A 22526-nucleotide genomic window follows, 5' to 3' on the forward strand; every position below is an offset into this window, starting at 1 on the left:
AAGGTATGAAGATCTCACGCACCAATATAAAATCCTATTCCATCTGCAAGTACTGTCCTCATTTGCAACTAACTCCAGACCATGTTTTTGACTGCCACGCCATTATCGGCTCCCTCTTTCAACTTGGAGCACCTCCCCCCCATCGAAATTCTCCATGGCCATCGGGCTCCAGAGCTTGCAGATCTTGTTATCAAGACTTTTGGAGGACTCTAATCTTTGCACTGCACGCATAGACACGACAACAACACAACAAAACATTCTGCGTAACCTGCATTTAATGTCTTCTACTGTCTATTTCGAATATAGCCACTGCTCTTTTTTGTTTTCTAATTTTTTTTTATTACCTGCGTTTTTGGTGGACACTTTAAACGTTTTGCCCTTCGCGGAAGCATTTTTATTTCAATTTTAACTATTTTCAAGAGATGTCTACGATATTGTTCTTTATGTATTTAATTTCAGTAATAATTTAAAATCTGCCTGGTATGCCCTACATCAATGTTTTCTTTAAGGGTCTAGTGCCTAGTATACATTTAACCGGTTCTTCGAACACTGATCTTTCTCCTAATCAGTCCTCAACAGATATTAAAATATCGAATAAATATAATAATATAAACGAATACATCAATATCAAATTGGATATAACAAATATTTCGGACATTCACCAAAGTGATTCTTGACATTTCACTGGTTAAAGTCAACATTTTCTTGATTTCGAGCATTCACGACAACCTATACATGGATTAATCCTAATATAAGAATCCTGCAATAAAAACTCAAGTTAATGCGAAAAACATGGGTTAGGGATATTACGATTTTCTTTTATGAGTATAGGAGGAGTTAGTGGTTTTGCTTTTTTTTTTTTTTAACCCATTGGCAAAATGGGTCTTGTTTCGGATTTGATGACGTCCTCACACTTTTCAACTGTGTTCAAGAGCAGTAGTAAACAGTGTGTCGTCATTGCATGCGTTGCTATGGCGACCGCTGCTGTTTTTCCTTTTATTTTCAGTAGCAGGCATTATTAATGTATTTACATAATAATAATTTAAAGTATTTTTATATTCTTTTTATTTTTAACGTATAATGACTGTCTTGACGGTGATTTCAATATAAATATGAATGAAGGAAAAGTATTTTGAAAGACGTGCATAGGCAGGATATAAATAATCTATCCGACAGTTTTTGCAACCCATGATTTGAAATGTTTGTGACGTTTAACGGAGTCAATCCAGAAAGAAAGAGTATTTGACCACGGTAACCATTGATCGTAATGAGGAGACTTTTTTGTTTATTTTTTTTTTCGCTGACAAGGGGGAAGAAGATTTACTAAAAATATGCTTACATTATATTTGAAAGGTTTTATAATTGAGTTCTATGAAAGTAAAAGAAACTCACCCGCTTGGACCATCCCAACTCCAAGTTATTGTGTCCTGGAATGAAAAAAAGTAAATAATGTATAAAAGTGTTCCCTAAACACCTCCCTTAAAGTTTATTGCATTGTGGCAAACTATTAAAAAAAATGGCATTGGAAAACACGAAAATTTACTTCAAACATGGCTATTGTTGATGTGTCTTATCAGTATGGGATCTTGGAAACCCCATATATATATAATGAAGAGAATGGCGCTTTGGTAAATGAATGAAATATTTGTTATATCCGATTTGATATTAATTTATTCGTTTATATTATTATATTTATTCGATATTATAATATGTGCGGAGGATAGATTAGGAGAAACGTTTGGAGTATCGGTTAAATGCATACTGGGAACTTGACCTTCCAAAAACATAGATGTGGGGCATACCGGGCAACGGCACTTCTAGTATATATTTCGGACTTCAACCAACCAAAGCGACTAAGTGATTGTCAACAATTGGAAGTCAACAACCACTCATTTATGTCATGCATAGTAACATTTTCAAGAAATAAAGTTTAGTGTTTCAGTTTTTGAACCAATAATGCGACATCAAATTTATTATTAAATGTTCATTTTCCCTTTTAATGTTCGTGATACATTTTCAATTTTTGTTATCTTACAAGAGTCTTCCGCCTCACTTCTAAAACGACCCTCTAATCTAGAAATGCAGCAACATACTGCGCATGCTCGAATTGATGTTTTCTCCTTCTGGGAGTACTTCAGAGGTTGAAAGGAGCTTTTCAGCAATGAACTGACAAAAAAAACACATTACGTACTGGTCTTAAACAAGAAGCGTTAAACGCAATTATGAACATCTACCTATATGGAAAACCTCTTTCAGATTTCTGTGCAGAAACCTCTGTAAATCATTGGCAAATCTAAAATATTAATTAAGACGAGATTAGAGCCGTGATGGATCAGGAAATAGAGCTTTCGCCTTCCAGTGAGGAGAACTGGGTTCGAATCTCAGCGATGGCAGCTCGATACGAATCCCGCATCCGGCTTGCTCAGACCAAATTGAAGATGTAAAATATCCTCAGTGGTAGACGGATCAAGGTGGGTTAGAGTCCCCTTGATGCCAGGCTAACCGTGGGAAATTTTCGTGGTCTTCCTCTCCATGTAAAACAAATGTTAATCAGCAGAATCAAAAAGTCCTCCACGAATTCAAATTTCTCCCAATGCTTGATCCAGGAGTCTTGTCTTCTGGATTGGCTTCAAAATGGCAAGTCTACTGCGTTAAACATTAATAGTCAAAAATTGGGTCGGCTGTTCAACGACGTTTATAAAATGAAAATAAATATTGATTTAGATCTCCTTATGCGAATTTTCTTTTGACAAGCATTCTTCAAATGTATAGCAATTCCGGTGATTAGAGAATAATCTTTGGTAGAAGAGCATTGATTACTGAAAGTCATGTATATCATATACATATATATTATATATATTATGTATATATATATTATATACATATATACATATATATTATATGCATATATATTATATACATATATACATATATATTATATGCATATATATTATATACATATCATATACATACATATTATACAAAAATAAATAGTAAATCCTTATACTTACTGTGCAGTTTCTGTAACGTATGAATACAGGTTGAACTGGCACTCCAGGTGAAAAACCACCTACGATAAACAGAGATTGGAATTCATTTTTAAAAAGAACATTTTTTCAGTTCAAAACGTAATTTTTTTTAATGCACCTTTATAAACCTATTTTAATCTGAAGAGGCATAAGCCAACGTCGTGTAATAGCAATTGTTAGTTTAATAATCTATAGTTATTTAACTACTCACTTTTATTCTTCAAATGTTATATTAGAGTATTTTTGGAATATAGATCTATTAAGAAATAGACAAAATTCTTTTAAGTTAGAATCTGAAAACTACATTAAACTTAGTTTTGAAAGAAAGTGCCATGGAATTTTAAAAAAAAAATATTTTCAACAATTAAATACGAAAAATATTAAGAGAAGAAAAAAAATATCGTAGTACATTCCCATACAACTGAAAAGAGGAGGAGAGGGAAGGGCAAAAGGCATGGAATCGTTCTTCTCCCTAGATGGCGTTGCGATCGCGAATGGTGGTGGCTCAGGGATGGTTTTGGGAAGTTTTGTGGCAAATGGAATCACTCCTGTAGTCTTTATTTACATTAAAATGAATTCCGACAAATACGTTGTAAGCTTAAAGTTTGTTACCTAAAGCGCCACTGATTAGAGGGACTATATTTTTCAACAGGATAATGCCTTCATACACGTTTCTGGGAACTCAAAACTTTGATTTAAAGCTAATCCTTTAAATTTAATGGCGGTGAGGAAAGTCCTGATCTTAATACAATCGAAAACTTATGGGGACTTCTAGCAGGAGAAGTTTTATAAAAATGGCAGACGATATCAATGCAAACAAGATCTTCGCTATCATAGATGTTGAGGAAAAAATTTCCATTGACAGTTCAAGAGATCTTTCAGGATCTATGACTGGGATGGTCATTGACAGTTCAAGAGATCTTTCAGGATCTATGACTGGGATGGTCATTGACAGTTCAAGAGATCTTTCAGGATCTATGACTGGGATGGTCATTGACAGTTCAAGAGATCTTTCAGGATCTATGACTGGGATGGTCATTGACAGTTCAAGAGATCTTTCAGGATCTATGACTGGGATGGTCATTGACAGTTCAAGAGATCTTTCAGGATCTATGACTGGGATGGTCATTGACAGTTCAAGAGATCTTTCAGGATCTATGACTGGGATGGTCATTGACAGTTCAAGAGATCTTTCAGGATCTATGACTGGGATGGTCATTGACAGTTCAAGAGATCTTTCAGGATCTATGACTGGGATGGTCATTGACAGTAAATAATGCACCCCACTATTTTGCTATAATGCTCCCCACTTCGCTGTACGAAGGACAAGAAATACTCTATATACACGTAGAAAAATAGGAGTTTATAAAGGTGCTGTGCGATGGTCAAGGAGCATCCTATATATACATGGAAAATAAAAGTGGGGTCTTAAATGGTAGGGTCTATGAGGAATGTACACATACCTAGTTTAAACTGCAGCAGAGCTCTTCTGTTTCCGCAACCACCTTCTGGGAAAATGAGAAGTTGTTCAAAATCCTTCTTGGATGTGACACGAGAGAGAATGTCTCTGGAAATCTGCCGTCTAGAATCGGGATTGTTGCTTTTTATGTACAATGGCTGCATGTAGTTCACTAGTGCTGTAGAAATACATTCACATTAAGACATAATCACAGAATCAAAGAATATACACTGCTGTAAGAAATGAAGAGATTTTGCAGACCTGGTCGATTATCTCTAGAACTACTGGACCGATTTTAATGACATGTGCATAGAGTGATACAATACAAAACAAATAACCATTCAACAATTGTAATACACAATCGTGATCGTGCGTAACACTCGTTGGAGTAGGAAGGTATGAATAAACAAAGAAATGGGTTAATAGGGAGTAGGGTGCCCTCTTACAGATATGCAGGCCTTGCACCGTGATTTCATACTTCAAATGAGGCAGTTTGTCATTTCCTCATACCTTCCGACTCCAACGAGTGTTACGCATGCGTGTGTATTACAATTTTTGAATGGTTATTTGTTTTGTATTGTAACAATGTATGTACATATCATTGAAATCGGTCCAGTAGTTCTAGAGATAATCGACCAGGTCTGCAAATTCTCTTAATTTCTTACAGCAGTATAGAAAGCAGAAGTCCAGCTCTTAGAATACTTAACTAACTCGGAGAACTGCTCGGATCGATATGTTATAACAGAAAAACAACTTACAGGGTGAACAACATACTCGGATTTAACAGAGCATCATATGTAATAAGATCCAGCGCATGCGCATAAGAAGCAAAGTGACTGTCAGGATGTACGTAACCAGTGAACTGGTTGTTTGGCAACTCCACACGTAGGGTTGGGTATAGTTTGTGTAAGGAAAGAATTCCCCTAGCCATTCGTCTGGACCCATGGCGAGACTATGGTAACGAGATATAACTATTTCAAGAGGGGTACGAGGTCATTGTTTAGGATAGGTTTGGGCTTGGATCGGAGTTAGAAAGGGGTTGTTTTTTTTCGGTTCACTGTGTTAGCTGAAAACTGAGATAGGCTCAGTAGGCCTTGGCCCTCTTTGGGCTGTCACGCCACTGAGTTTAGTTTAATTCTATGATATTCTTTATTACACCACCTTTTAAGAAAAGTTTATCTAAATTGGTGAATAAACTTATGAACCGTTTAAAAATTATTAATTTTTGGAGCAAATGACAATATTCCATTATAAATTAAAGATTCATTAAATGGTTAAGAATGAAAAGACGAGCTTCATTTTCAATGTGATGCATGTACAAATTATATTTTATGTATTAGCCTGTTTGGTCATCGAAAGTATTAAATTACAGGTGTGCTCACGCCAAACTTTTTATAACAGTATAACCATAATTTTAAATGTGATTAAAAAATGATTGCTAAGCAAAATTATTTATGTTTACTAATTAATCTCAACAGAATCATAAGGAAGATCATCACGCTTTTTGTTGTTGTTGTTGTTGTCGTCGGCCATTAAGGCAGAAAGCGTGAAATTCTTCTTGTTTTTCAGTGGCGCCATCTATGGCCAAGAATTCGACCTCTCCACACCCGTTTTATAGGGCGGACCCATTCGCACATCCATTTATTCAGCCACAGATTGTAATTTTGACCTGAACCAGAGAACGATCAATCTTCATATCAGTAGGGGAGAGTGGGGTCAATTGTAACATTTTTTACTTAACTATTTTTAACGAGCAAAAATTCCAATATATTATTAGTACTAATTGACAGACGAGTAAAGTAGACTATCCTCTACTAGAAAAAAAAATAAATACCTAATTTTAAATAGTATTATATTAGTTATTGACAATTTTTGACAGTCGTGCACCTGTTACAATTGTCCCCACTTACGGGGTCAATTGTAACAGTTCATAAATTCAACTAAAACATAGTTAATTATACATATTATCATAGTTGTGATATATTTTTTTATTGATCAAAATAGTAGTGATATTTTAGAAGTAAAAATAATAATGAGCAGAGACCTAAAGGGTTAAACTTTTAACTTTAAGGGGTTAAAATTTTTAATTTATGCTGTGAAAGGTGACAAATAAAATAATGCACATGCAACATAATATAAAGGATATAGGAAACTATTGGTGGTTCTTAAAGAGTTAAGTAATGGTTTGTAAACATAAGATTATTTATTTTCAGCTGTTACAATCGTCCCTTTACTTATTGTTACAATTGTCCCCAAGACGCCATTTTAGCTTCATTTGTTAAAAACAATGCTAGTTAATTAGCAAAACTAATCTTTTTTTTTATTGAAATGTTAATTAAGGTGTCCACTTACATATTCGGTTACTAATTTTTATTTGTTTAAACGAAATGACTCTGTTACAATATAATATTCTATTACCAAAAAAAGTACTTGAGTGCCGTGAAAATATCTTTTGTGATGTACCTCTTTCAAAAGTACATAAAAATGGTTGCCATCAGGGGTGTACATGTAGATTTATTAAATACACCTTGTGCGCCACCTAGGAACCAAATCTAGAACCCGACACTCGAAATTTTTGCTCTGTTGCAATCGTACCCTGTTACAATTGACCCCACTCTCCCCTACCCCTAAAGGTATAATTTGTTATGGGAACATGGATGCCTTTGTGAACCGACAAATTTTCACCTGTCAGTCACCATTTACTGCTCAGGGAATCTTCACCGGCTGGATTCGAACTCCCATTCTCACGAACGTGAATCCAGGGTCCTACCAACCATTCTATCCTGGCCCAGAATTCAATTTTAATACATATATTTTAAGTGGATTTTCGTAAAAATAATTATTTTCCGCCACGAAACAATTATTTATCGGGGTTGTTGTGGGAAGTATGGCTATATTACAAAGAAACCAAAACATACTTACTTCCAAAAAAAGGGGCATTTTCAGTGGCGTCTGTGGCAACCATACTAGGACATCCAAGTGCAATGACGACCACCGTGTCCAGGAAGGAGGAATGAGGCATGACTAAGAGGATGGGAGCTTCTTCCCTTGATGCCCTCTGACCTTTATGTGGTATCCAGTACCAGCCACCAATCACGAACATGAAGCGTGCGAGACCAACGATGAAAGGTTTAGCCCATCGCCTGGAAATGTAATTGATAGGTTACTGTGAATGACCGAAATAGGTGGTTGTTGACTTCCACCGGTGAATCACGCAGTCGAATTGGTAAATGTCCGAATGTCTAGTTAAGAGTCATTGCCCGGTATACCCTGCATTGATGCTTTTTATAAAGTTCAGTGCCACTGCCCACCAGTACTCCGAACACTGATATTTCTCATAGTCTATCTTCAGCAGATATTAAAATATCGAATAAATATAATAATATCAATGAATAAATTAATATCAATTCGGATATAACAAATACTTCGAACATTCACCAAAGCGACTATGTGATTGTTGACATTCACCAGTGAAAGTCGACATTCTCTTGATTTAATTCTGTCATTCACGGTGGTAATATATATACAGGGTGTCCCAAAAGGTCGTTTACAAACTTAACATGCTGGTCTGTCATATCATGACGAACAAGATTTACATAGGAACTTGTGTCCGAAAATTAAAACTGCGACCGCTAGAGGGCGATAATTGCACGAAAACGGGAGAGTGGGAAAAACAATCATTTCAGGCGTGGACGTTGAAGGAGAAGGATGAATGAGTTTAGTAACGCAGAAATGGCCGACATGCATTACGTATACGGCGCCGCTGATGGAAATGGACGAGCCGCGGCACGGACGTACCTTGAGCGCTTCCCAAACAGACGTCAGCCAAGTCATGTTTTGTTTGGACGATTGCACCGCAGATTATGTGAATCAGGTGCTTTCCTAGCACGTAGCCACATCGGTCGAGAACGTGCTACACGCACACCTGTCGTAGAGGAAACCGTGCTACAGGAGTATGTCATCAACCCGCAAAGATGTCTCCGAGAAGGCGAACGTGTCTTGGGTGTAGCTCGTTCTACCATAATGCGCATACTGCACGATGACATGCAACACCCTTACCACTTCCAAAAAGTACAGGCATTGTGCGCTGACGATTATCCCAAACGCATTGCATTCTCACTCTGGTATTTGCAACAGCGGGTCGCACAGCCAGATTTTCCATCATGGATTTTGTTTTCTGATGAATCCTGCTTTACACGGGATGGTGTCGTGAACCTGCGCAACATGCACGTATGGGCGCATGAAAACCCAAGATGTACACGTGCCCATGCACATCAACAAAGTTTCAGCGTAAACGTTTGGGCTGGTATTATCGGTGACATGTTGATTGGCCCTTACCTTCTACCTGAACGCCTCAACGGAAATACCTATCGCATTTTTTTAGAAAGAGTTTCGCCGGATCTGATGGGTGACGTTCCAGCCGCTACATGCCGAAACATCTGGTTTCAGCATGATGGAGAGCCTGCCCACTTTAGCTATGCTGTTCGAGAATACCTCGATAGAATTTATCCTAATCGCTGGATCGGTAGAGGCGGACCAGTCCCATGGCAGCCGCGATCCCCCGACCTGACTCCCCTGGAATTCTACCTGTGGGGACACATGAAGTCCATAGTGTACGAGACACCTGTAACATCGGACATGGATCTTATCGCCAGGATCGCGGAAGCGGCTGCACGTGTCCGTGACACTCCTGGCCAATTTGAACGGGTTCGTGAATCCATGCGCCGACGCTGTGAAACGTGCATTGCGGCGAATGGAAGGAATTTTGAGCATTTGCTGTGATGTAATGATGTTTTATAATAAAAATCATATTAACACCGCTATCGACATCATTTTTTTCTCCTCATCCAAACTTGCACTTATCGCCCTCTAGCGGTCTCAGTTTTAATTTTCGGACACAAGTTCCTATGTAAATCTTGTTCGTTATGATATGACAGACCAGCATGTTAAGTTTGTAAACGACCTTTTGGGACACCCTGTATATATATATATAGTATATATATATATATATATATATATATATATATATATATATATATATATATATATATATATATATATATATATATATATATATATATATATATATATATATATATATATATATATAAAACCCAAATTGATGGTATATTCCTAAGTGACCATCAAATGATGTTGAACCATCATGAAACACACTAAAACCAACATAAACCATCAAAATATTTTGATGGGACCATCAAGAATTTTGACTTGGGAGGAATGGAATTTTGAGGGGGAAAAACGGTTCTTGTCCAACCTAATTTTAAAATTTTGTTTCTTCTCTAACCTTGACATTTCTTTTTCTCAGAATCAGTCTTCAGGCACACAAACCGGTTTCCTCTCCTCGATCTTCCTTTACGGACGGCCACTAAGGGGATTGTTATTCATTATGCACTAATTGTAATTCATTATGTACTATCTAACCAAATCTAAGATCACAAAAAAAAACTTGTAATCCTGCTTTCATGATATTTGTTAAAAATGTAAAGTAAAGCTAAAAATGCAGATGCAATAAAAGGGAATACAATATTTCGAGTTCTTTCAAAAAGGTAAATATGTAAATAAAACTATTTGGGAGAATCATCAACTTACGCTGCTATCGGAAAAGGAATAAATTAAAAAAGTCCCCTTGTTTCATGAAAACAAAATAGTTTAGTTTATGGCTCAGTTCATTACGAAGAAAAACCAGTGTTTTGCGAAAAAGTAAAACATTTGCCATCGAGTTTATAGCCTCTTAAAAATGTGCAAATATTGAAAATTATGTCTTAATTTTGGTGGAAAAATCTTGCGATATCCGTGATTTAAAAAATTGTATTAACTTTTCCATTCAAGTTATCAAAAGTCCAGATAATTTTTATGCAGCAAAATGGCAGATACAGTTTATAATTCGAGTTGTTTTTTTTTTCTCAAGCGTATGGCGCTTAAATTGAAGTCTTTCTTTTATTTTCTGAGGCGGAAGGAGGTTCGAAAGACAATTTTAAAAGAGCTCACCGTCTCCATCCACTTATAGGGTCTAGGCCAATTTTTTGATTTTCTGTCAAGCCATGAAGGGTGCAAAGACCAGTCAACCATGCAGCGGCTAATACAACAGCCATGAGCAACAGTCGAATTGGCAACAGTGTCAGCGACAAGAAACACACCTGTAACATTTAGAAACAACAATCATGGAAAATTATTTCTTGAGAGGATTATTTATCTACTAATTTCATATTACTGCTAATTATTTAATTTAATTTTTATATCTACTAATTATTTATCTACTTCCGATCACTGTATTACCTCATCATGTCATGTGATAAAAGTTGCTTCATGATACATTGTTAATTTGTCGTCTTATAAGGTAATGGTGGGGCCGGGATAGTCTTGTTGGTAGGGCACTGGGCTCATGTCAAAGATGTCGTGGGTTCGTTCCCTGTCGGCCGAAGACTCCCCGAGTAGTAAATGGTGGCTGATGCACGTTAAATCTGTCGAGTCACAAAATTCTCCATGTTCCCATAACAAAAATCATACCTCTCAAGGGATAATGGTCCAAGAGTTTCCCTATCTTCTGGATTGGGTTCAAAATGACAAGGCTACGGAGTTGAACACTAGTAGCCGTAAGCTCAAAAACTGGGTTGACCGTTCAACGAGGGATATAAAATATAAGGGAATGATGAGTCGCGATGGATCAGGGAATGCCCTGGTTCGAATCCCAGCGATGGCTGGTTGATACGAATTCCGCACCGAGCGCAGAGCTCACGTGAAATATCCTCAGTAGTAGACGGATCATGGGTTAGAATCCCTCTGCCGTGAGGCTAACTATGAGAGGATCACGAGATCCACGTAATGCAAATGCTGGTGTCATTAGAATCTCTTATCAATTAAGCCAATACACGATATTTCATGGTTTTAAAAGTTGGATTCCTCGATTTCGAAGACGATTTTTCAAAGTACCCTATTGAGGTTGGCAAAGTGCACTGTTGTAAAAATCAGTTTAATGTTGAATTATAATATGGTTTAAATTTACTGCCATCTCATTGTTATATTGAACCAAGTTTCCGAAATAGATTTTACATTTTACTACCACCGTTGAACAGCCGACCCAATTTTTGGGGTTACGACTACTAATGTTCAACTCCGTAGCTTTGTAATTTTGAACCCAATCCAGAAGATATTGTGAGCTCCTGGATCAAGTATTGCGAGAAATTTGCCTTTTTGGAGGACTATTTGATGGAACTAACGCGCGTTTTCGTTACCTGGAAAGGAAGACCACGAAAACCTCTCACGGTGGATCCGTCTACCACTGCGGAATTCCTATCGACCAGTCATCACTGATATTCGAACCCGGGTCAACTCATTTGAAGGCGAATGCTCTATCCTCTGAGCCACCGCGACTTTCTGAAAAAGATTAACCTTAATATGGAGTAAACATGTTAAGATTAACCTGAATATGGAGTATCATGTGAAGTAGTAGTTTAGTTTAGTAGTAGCTAATATCATTTAACTTAGCACTATATTAAGGCTAGCCACATCACTCTTTCTGTACAGTGTTGAACTATAATACGGTTCAAGCTTGCTATAACCTTCATAAAATGTTAAATTGAGCCAATTTTCAGTTCAGTTTGATTTATTAAGATTACGATGATATGGCTCAACTTAGCACAGTGTTAAGTTTAAAAAAGTTCGCTTTAAAAAAAGAAACAAATAAATTTTGAGCATTAATATGACTTACATTTTCTACAACCTTATTGCTAAATTGATCCAAGTTTGCATTTAAGTTTAACCTCAATATAGAGTAAATATGTTATGTAGGAAAGATAATATTGTTCAACTTAGTGCCATATTATGGTATCAAAATGCACTCTCTGAAAAATCAATTCAATGTCGAACCTATAATAGGGTGCAAATGTGTTGCAACCATAATGCTAAATGGAATCAAGTTCCTTTCAAGCTTACAGATAAACATGCATTAAATACGCTAATATTGTTCAACTTAGCATCATATTAAATTGGCAGCAAATTTAAACATTTTGTTTCCATACACCCTAAAATTTCTTAAGGTAGAGTGTATAGTATAAAATTTTTATGAGCTTAAAATTCAGCTATAATTCAAGAACTAGGACTGGACGATGCTAAAATGTTGTCATCGTGACGTATCGTCAAGCTGAGATAGCGATATTTTGGTGCGTCACGATGTTTCGGTACATTAATGTTTAATATTTAGTACTGCGCAAATTCGCAATTAGTAAGTTGCATTCTTTTTAAAATAAACAATGCATTTTTTTATAATTATTTGTCAATATTTAAAGACGTGGCTGTATGAAAAATAGCTGTTAGAAAACATTAAACGGCAGGATTGATTGTAAAAAAAAAAAAAAATTCAACAGGATTCCTTCAATACTTCGCTTTCTCAATCACATTCGGATTCATCATGTCAGCAAAACTGTGAGTCACGATGTAAAAAAAAAATCGGGGAAAGATAACGATTATTGCCACAGTCATCACTGCATACTTACGAACGAAAAAGATGTTCGCGCGAGCTCGCAGACATCGATGTACTATCGGGAACAATGCTCAACATCGCACGTGTAGACATCGATGTAAACGATACATCGGAAAATGTCATACAATCCAAACATCGTATCGGCGATGATTCACATAATCGATATTTTCCGATGCATCGATTTATCACTCAATCCTATCAAGAACCATATAAGGCTTGTTGAGTAGATATACAGAATATGAATTTAAGAATAAATATAATTACTTTAAACATTTGGTTGTACGAAAGTTTCTGTTGCAATGAGAAGGGATTTAATATTTCGGCAGTGTAGGGTGCCATTTCTGCAATCAGCAATCTTCTTTTTTCTTCCATTGTAACATCTGCAATGTGCATCAACAATACTTAGTGTCGAGAAATATGAATAGAATACATTTTTTTTAAGAATACTAGGCAGCCAATCCCCGTCAATAATTCCCACTCATATTGTCCATTTACCCTCAGGAAATCAAAAAACAAGACCGAGTCGCGCATAAAATCCTCCTTTTTAAAATCCACACCGCTAAGGAGGTGGACCGGGCTGGCTGCACTGGGGAAACATTTGTTGCTGTTCATACTTCATGCACTTTATGTGACCACTATTGAATCTAGTGAACGCGGTCTGATCGTCTCTATTACCTTTGAATCAATATTTTGTTGATACGAGTAATCTATATGTTCTTAACTAACCTAAATGTAATTAATTATATAATTTATCAACAAATTAACCTAAGAAAATACAAACTGTGTGACTCAACAAGTAATAAGTGAGAAATAATTTAACCTTTTAATGACACTTATATTTAATAACACTTCAAATCTCTCATAACATTCATTCATCCACAACTTTCGTTATCAAGGTTTGGTATTACTTTTGGCTAAACGCGAACTGATAAAATAAATATTGCGAGAAAGATATATTTTTTTCTTTATACTAACAATGGAAAAATGGTCCTTATTTTAAGCAAAAGAAAATGAAATAAAATTGCAAAAAAGTCTTGGAAATTGCAGCAATTTTTGATCAAATTAGATTTAAAAAATAAAAAAAAACTAAATAAAAATGATCATTTCACCTGGCTGTAGATCGACCCACATGGTTTATTTTTAATGCAAGTTTAACAGATTCTCAAATTAGTAGTCAAATTTAAAATTTCTTTTATTCCGTCGTACTCCTTATGCTCCCTTTACACTATACTCCCTATATACTACTCCTTACATACTATATACTACTCCCTACATACTATATACTCCCTATATACTTCCTACATACTATATGCTCCCTATATACTATATACTCCCTACATACTATATACTCCCTATATACTATATACTCCCTACATACTATTTCAGAGGTTGCCAAAGTGGTCTATATGGACCCCCGGGGGTCTATTTAACAAAAGCGTGGGGGTCGATCCGAATCGGAAGGGTCGATTGGGGGTCAAAGAAAAAACAGTTCTTAATACGCAAATCTCACATACCTAATTGAGTATGTAAAATTTGCGAATTTTTTTATAATTGACTAAATATCAGTTTCTTTATACAGTGAATTCGCGATAACTCGAATCTGATAGGACTGACGAAAAACTTCGACATATCGGAAGTTCGACTTACCGTTAGTTTAGGTTATGGACTTTCAAAATAGGATTATTTAATTAATGCTTACTAATTACAAATCTTCTAAATGCTTACAATATTTAAGATCATTTTTCTGACAAGCCATTTACGATAAGACTGTTTAAGCACTTTATGATACCCTGGTCCATCGGCTGCAACTTTGCTGTTGTGTTTGGCGGGAGAAACTGCAAGTTTACTGCTTTCAAATTAGGTAGATCACTATGCGCTGTGCATTTATCCATAAAGAGTATCACTTTTCTTTTTTTAGAGAAGAATTTCCGACCCAATTTTCTTACATAGTCTTCAAATAAAACTGATGTCTTCCAAAACTTTTTGTTAGACTTGTAATCCAAAGGATACGTTTTTACATTCTTGAAACATCGGTGATTTCGGTATTTTCCGATAACAAGTAAGGGCAATTTCTCTGTCCCAGACGCATTTCCTTCAACTAGGACAGTCAAACGTTTCTTGCTCATTTTACCCCCTGAGCAGTTTTCATCCTTAAACATCATAGTCTTATTTAAAAGACATTTAAAAAATAAACCTCAATATTGAAGTAAATTTGGTAACGTTTCATTTAACCACTGTTCAGATACTTCAAGAGGGACAGCTTCAGCTTCGCCATGTAGAGTGCAAAAGACATTGTGTGTGTGTGTTGCAAAGGAAGGGGCAAGATATCAGCTCCTAGGTTTTTTTTTTCTTGCTTTAAAAGATCCAAAAAAATCGAGTTAAAGGGAGTAAAATTCGAGTAATCGAGAATAATTAACATGAAATTGAAGATAAAAGGGTCGGGACCTCATAAAAAAATCGAGTTATAGTAATATTCGAGTTATCGTACTTCGAATTATAGCGAATTGACTGTAGAACATAAATTAATAAACGTATATTTTATTCGGGTGAAGCAAGTATTTACGTACCAGCGCGCAGTGGCACGAACTCTGCACTTCTGGTTTATAAATCATATGCATATGTGCTCTTGTCCAAATGTCACGTGTGACGAGCATTAACGTTACAAACGCAAATATCATACGCAGTTTCAGCTATCTTTGCAAACTTTAAACAGTATTGAATATTTGCAGTGTCATTATTAAAACTTTCATAGTTTTGGATAATTAGTTATTGTTTCGATGACAGATAAGATGTAACAACTATCGAAGCTCGAACAATACTGTTAGGCTTCCAAGTAAAATTAAATTTATTTAGATCTTCATTGCTACGTAAGGATTATCAGTATGTTTCAAGTCTGCAACAATTACAAATAAAAGAAAAAGACTTGGAAATATATACAGGCCATCTTCAAAAATTGAGCGCCGATTTTAAACTGCGTAATGTTGATTTGGAAAACATTGACATCCCTGATTGGATTATTGCGCCATTTTCTGCTCAAATTGAAAACATGGACATCAACCTGCAAGATGAGCTTGTTGAATTATTATCGGATCTTGAAGCAAAGACGATTTTTAAAAATTTAACAATAAGCAAATTTTGGACAATTATAAATATAATGCAATAATATGTAAAACTTTGCGAAATAGCTCAGCCATTTATGCCAGTATTTCCAAGTTCCTATAAGGTTGAAGCCGGCTTCAGTCACGTAAATTCAATTTTAACTAAGTACAAAAACAAATTAAATGTGGAGTTTCGAGGGGATTTAAGATTGAAATTGACTAATTTTGAACCCAATGTAGGAAACTTTGCAAAAAAAAACAACAACAACAAAAACACCAGGCAATCCCATGTCATTGATTAAGAAGCAATAAATCCGTTGTTACTTTACTTATTATTTCTGCTTACTTATAATTACTTATTATTTAATAAATATTAAGGTATTTAAATTTCAACATTATTATATTTTTCATAAAACTATTGCTACACAATGTACTATTACTTTAATAAATGTTTAAAATCATAAAATAAATGTACAAACACAGTATCTAATAGAGTTTTATTTTAATTAACAGAAAATTACTTTTATGGAGGTCGATGGAGATTTCAAAAAATTATATAGGGGTCGATGATCAAAAAAGTTTGGGAACCAAGTACTATTTACTCCCTACATACTATATATTTCCTACATACTATATACTCCCTATATACTATATACTCCCTTTCTGCACACTTTTGTCGTTTCAATTTGGTTATAATTTTTGTGTAGCAAAAAAATTTGGAAAAGAATCACTTAAAAACGCAATAACTTTCGAATAAATTGTAATTTCGAAATTTTAAAAAATAAATAAGTAAAAAACCAAAAAGAAACTCATTTATTTCGTGGGGAAAATTTCCAACTGAGGTCGCTTCATGAATTGAAAAGCCCTATTCGATAAGATAAATCAACACAAATAAAAACCCTGATTCAGCACTTCCTAGAAAAACATAATTCTCTCGTGACTATTGAAAATCCCTTTTACAAACAGTTTTTGATACATTTCGTACTAACTCACCTCATTAAAAAATTCGTATGGATTACATATTCCAACGAAACAGCAAACTTATCTTATCCTTCTCTTGAACTTATTAAATGGGTCTCTGTAGGGAGTCACGGGTAAAATACAGAAATAAAAATTTTAAATATACAACTTTTTCTTAAAAATGTGATAATTCAGTTACTATTCGCCCGATTTCGTCCAAGTTTTGCATTTTACCATAAGAAATTGCGCTTTAAAATGATGTAAAAAAAATTAGCATGTCTTAGAATTCAAAACTTTTTCGTCGGTTTTTACTAAATAAAATAATAAATGAATATTTTAAATTATTTCTTGCATTCAATTTTCTAATGCGAATTTTATAATCACGTGCAAAACTTTTTCAATTCGTTTAAATAGTGCAGAAGAAATGACGAACGTAAAAAGTTAAATAAATATTTTAGGGGTTTCGCACTTTCGAAAACTCTCCTCGTGAAACTATTTTGACATTAATTGAAAATACTTGCTAAACCTCGGTAACGAAATTATCCTTATTTATTAATTATTTTTGTTACTTTTACAATTAATTTTCTACAGCTGAGCTGACTAACATAAATTTAAAGTACTTGCTAAACATCGGTAAAGAAGTTTTATTTATTTATTAATTATTTTTACAATTAATTTTCGACGGCGGACTAACATTACTTAAAAGTACTTGCTAAACATCGGTAAAGAAGTTTGATTTATTTATTAACTAGCCGCCTAAGGCGGCCAACTGTCCGCCACTCTAAAGGTTTTCACAAATAAAGTTTTTTAAAACATAGCAGGAAATCTGAAGATTAGTGGACAATTAAAGTGGTCTTGTCCTGCAATTTTGTCTTCATATCCTTGGGCCCTAGCACTGCTAGTAGAGACACGATCCTCTTCCAATCTTCTTTGACGTTTCTCTGATGTTTCTCGGACCCTAAGCATTGCTAATTGAGACACGATCCTCTTCCAATCTTCTTTGACGTTCCTCAGGTGTTTCTCGGGCCCTAGCACTGCTAGTTGAGACACGATCCTCTTCCAATTTTCTTTGACGTTCCTCAGGTGTTTCTCGGGCCCTAGCACTGCTAGTTGAGACACGATTCTCTTCTAATCTTCTTTGACGTTTCTCTGATACTTCTTGGGCTCTAGAATTGCTTGTCAAAATTCGGTCATGTTCCATCCGTCTTTCACGTTCCACAGACGTTTCTTGGGCCCTTCTTCTTTGAGAATCTCTTAATATCTTTTTCTTTGACAAAATACAAAGTTTTTTGGAGTGCGGTTCTGCCATGTCAGTAATCGGGTTTTTAAGAAGTCAACGAATACTTTAGAACAACAATTACTATGAAAGCAAATCATGAAACTTCAATATTAAAATCTAAGTGCTTACCTGCAAACTGAAACTTTTCTGAAAATAACTAATTACATTTAATAAAAACTGTTAAAATAAAGAATAGAAAAACCAAAGAGATCCAAGGTAAGTGTGATCGTTCCTTCAAAAATAATTAAATTCCTATTTTATATAGCTACAACGCTTAAGAAGAAAAAAACTAAAATGCTAAATACATGAAAAGAACACGAAAACGAATTAATTTTTTATGGTATCAATTTCTATTTCTATATAATTTTTATGGTATCAATTTCTATTTCTATATCGCTACAAAAATTATCGTCTTCGCTTAAGAAAAAAAATTAGAGCGTGGAAAGAAGAAAAAAAACTTATTATAACAATTATGCACAAGCGACAAATAAATCAAAGCGAAGCGTTCTATTTACGTATCGAATATGTTGCCACATTTTTAATACAAAAGTTAAACTTTTATCCACTTAAACTAATGCGAACCTTACAATTAAATTATTAATTCCTTCGTATATTATTGGTTTAAGTTGTCGAAAATTAATATTTCAATTGTAAGGTTCGCATTAGCATACGTTTATAAGAGTGGAGAAAAGTATATGCATTTTTTAATAGTTTTCTGAATATGGCTCTTTGAAGAAGAAAAAGCATAGATTTTCTTACAAAATGACTGATAACTAAAAAACTAATCCAAATTTTTGAAAAAGAAAAAAAAATACTTCTTCATTATGTCAAAACACAATTATGTGCCGAGTTTCGTGCCTGGGCGAAGCTTCTGGGGCGATATATTGTGATTACAGACACACACACACACAACCGCGTTTATTATTATGTATAGATTATTTTTACAATTAATTTTCGACGGCGGACTAACATTACTTGAAAGTACTTGTTAAATATCGGTAAAGAAGTTTTATTTATTTATTAATTGTTTTTACAATTAATTTTCTACAGCGGACTAACATTACTTAAAAGTACTTGCTAAACATCGGTAAAGAAGTTTGATTTATTTATTAATTATTTTTACAATTAATTTTCTACAGCGGACTAACATTACTTAAAAGTACTTGCTAAACATCGGTAAAGAAGTTTGATTTATTTATTAACTAGCCGCCTAAGGCGGCCAACTGTCCGCCACTCTAAAGGTTTTCACAAATAAAGTTTTTTAAAACATAGCAGGAAATCTGAAGATTAGTGGACAATTAAAGTGGTCTTGTCCTGCAATTTTGTCTTCATATCCTTGGGCCCTAGCACTGCTAGTAGAGACACGATCCTCTTCCAATCTTCTTTGACGTTTCTCTGATGTTTCTCGGACCCTAAGCATTGCTAATTGAGACACGATCCTCTTCCAATCTTCTTTGACGTTCCTCAGGTGTTTCTCGGGCCCTAGCACTGCTAGTTGAGACACGATCCTCTTCCAATTTTCTTTGACGTTCCTCAGGTGTTTCTCGGGCCCTAGCACTGCTAGTTGAGACACGATTCTCTTCTAATCTTCTTTGACGTTTCTCTGATACTTCTTGGGCTCTAGAATTGCTTGTCAAAATTCGGTCATGTTCCATCCGTCTTTCACGTTCCACAGACGTTTCTTGGGCCCTTCTTCTTTGAGAATCTCTTAATATCTTTTTCTTTGACAAAATACAAAGTTTTTTGGAGTGCGGTTCTGCCATGTCAGTAATCGGGTTTTTAAGAAGTCAACGAATACTTTAGAACAACAATTACTATGAAAGCAAATCATGAAACTTCAATATTAAAATCTAAGTGCTTACCTGCAAACTGAAACTTTTCTGAAAATAACTAATTACATTTAATAAAAACTGTTAAAATAAAGAATAGAAAAACCAAAGAGATCCAAGGTAAGTGTGATCGTTCCTTCAAAAATAATTAAATTCCTATTTTATATAGCTACAACGCTTAAGAAGAAAAAAACTAAAATGCTAAATACATGAAAAGAACACGAAAACGAATTAATTTTTTATGGTATCAATTTCTATTTCTATATAATTTTTATGGTATCAATTTCTATTTCTATATCGCTACAAAAATTATCGTCTTCGCTTAAGAAAAAAAATTAGAGCGTGGAAAGAAGAAAAAAAACTTATTATAACAATTATGCACAAGCGACAAATAAATCAAAGCGAAGCGTTCTATTTACGTATCGAATATGTTGCCACATTTTTAATACAAAAGTTAAACTTTTATCCACTTAAACTAATGCGAACCTTACAATTAAATTATTAATTCCTTCGTATATTATTGGTTTAAGTTGTCGAAAATTAATATTTCAATTGTAAGGTTCGCATTAGCATACGTTTATAAGAGTGGAGAAAAGTATATGCATTTTTTAATAGTTTTCTGAATATGGCTCTTTGAAGAAGAAAAAGCATAGATTTTCTTACAAAATGACTGATAACTAAAAAACTAATCCAAATTTTTGAAAAAGAAAAAAAAATACTTCTTCATTATGTCAAAACACAATTATGTGCCGAGTTTCGTGCCTGGGCGAAGCTTCTGGGGCGATATATTGTGATTACAGACACACACACACACAACCGCGTTTATTATTATGTATAGATTATTTTTACAATTAATTTTCGACGGCGGACTAACATTACTTGAAAGTACTTGTTAAATATCGGTAAAGAAGTTTTATTTATTTATTAATTGTTTTTACAATTAATTTTCTACAGCGGACTAACATTACTTAAAAGTACTTGCTAAACATCGGTAAAGAAGTTTGATTTATTTATTAATTATTTTTACAATTAATTTTCTACAGCGGACTAACATTACTTAAAAGTACTTGCTAAACATCGGTAAAGAAGTTTGATTTATTTATTAATTATTTTTACAATTAATTTTCTACGACGGACTAACATTACTTAAAAGTACTTGCTAAACATCGGTAAAGAAGTTTGATTTATTTATTAATTATTTTTGCAATTAATTTTCTACAGCGGACTAACATTACTTAAAAGTACTTGCTAAACATCGGTAAAGAAGTTTGATTTATTTATAAATTGTTTTAGTTATTTTCACAATTAATTTTCTACAGCGGACTAACATTAATTGAAAGTTCTTGCTAAAGGTCGGTAAAGAAATTTTATTTTTTCATTAATTGTTTTTACAATTAATTTTCTACAGAGCACTAACATTAATTGAAAGTACTAGTTAAAGAAGTTTTATTTACTTATTAATTAGTTTTTTTTAAATTTGTACAATTATTTTATACCGCGAGCTAACATGAGAGGACAGAAAACGGAATAAGGGAACGAAATACTTAATTAATACTTTCCTGTTCTATCATTAATGGGCGCTACTATGAAATGGGCAACACAGCTACAAACATTTTCATTCGATTTATTTACTTAAAATTTAAGAATAGTTAGGTAAACGCATATTTTACGTTACACACAAGAATTTCTTTTTTCGTTTCCCTCTAATATTTTTTTTAAAGAAAATTTTCTTTAAAGTTATTGTTTATATTTTATCTAAGTTCATAAATCTTATAAAAAGAAGAAGGAAAAGCAGTGCGTTAACGTAAGCCAAGTTAGACGTATACGTGAATAAAATACGCGCAGATAAATTTTTAATAAAAATTATGAAAAATGAAGCTCTCTTGAATCGACGCGTATGAAAAACGCTCTATTTTGAAGAAGAAAAAGAAAAAAAAAAGAAAGAAAAAGTCAATGCAATTTTAAAAGTTGGCGAAGAAGCGTCGTTTTACTTCTTCATCCATATGCGCATCAGCGCCAAAATGCGTCGTTTCTTTCTTCTTTAAAATAAGTTGTAGATTTCTGTTTGTGAACGTTTATATTTTAAATTTTTGAGCAGTTTTCTTATAAAAATTATGAAAAATAAATAACATAAATAATAATTATTTTTGATAAATTATTTCCTACCTGTTTTGACGCTCATAATTATTTCCCGGACGGAGTATTTTTTCCTCTGTGACTATTCAACAAACGGTTCATAAATAATCCCTAATTACGCGGAGTCGATCAAAGAAGGAAAACAAACCTTTTCGGCCGCCAAAACGGACAAGGTCATCAGTTTTTAGTTGTTGGCTTCTCTCCTCTAGACGACGAATTACGAAACACCGATTTCA

General features: G+C 34.3%; 1 protein-coding gene across 2 annotated transcripts in view; it reads right to left on the reverse strand.

The window, feature by feature from the left end:
- LPCAT (lysophosphatidylcholine acyltransferase) overlaps nucleotides 1-22526 on the reverse strand; it is a 38655-nt gene extending 16129 nt beyond the window's left edge. The window contains exons 1-7 of one of the 2 annotated variants that reach the window (XM_087167227.1): nucleotides 22439-22526; nucleotides 13253-13368; nucleotides 10498-10646; nucleotides 7411-7631; nucleotides 4493-4666; nucleotides 3012-3070; nucleotides 1393-1427 (exon numbers count right to left, since the gene is read on the reverse strand). In XM_087167227.1, the coding sequence (XP_087023353.1) occupies nucleotides 1393-1427; nucleotides 3012-3070; nucleotides 4493-4666; nucleotides 7411-7631; nucleotides 10498-10646; nucleotides 13253-13360 (746 nt within the window). In that variant the 5' untranslated portion in view covers nucleotides 13361-13368; nucleotides 22439-22526. Of the gene's footprint in view, nucleotides 1-1392; nucleotides 1428-3011; nucleotides 3071-4492; nucleotides 4667-7410; nucleotides 7632-10497; nucleotides 10647-13252; nucleotides 13369-22320 lie in introns of both variants that reach the window. The other variant, XM_087167226.1, reaches the window with a different exon arrangement.

Source organism: Parasteatoda tepidariorum, chromosome 7, assembly GCF_982258835.1.
Source record: "Parasteatoda tepidariorum strain Cologne lab strain chromosome 7, Ptep-v5.0, whole genome shotgun sequence".
NCBI classification, from domain to species: domain Eukaryota; kingdom Metazoa; phylum Arthropoda; class Arachnida; order Araneae; family Theridiidae; genus Parasteatoda; species Parasteatoda tepidariorum.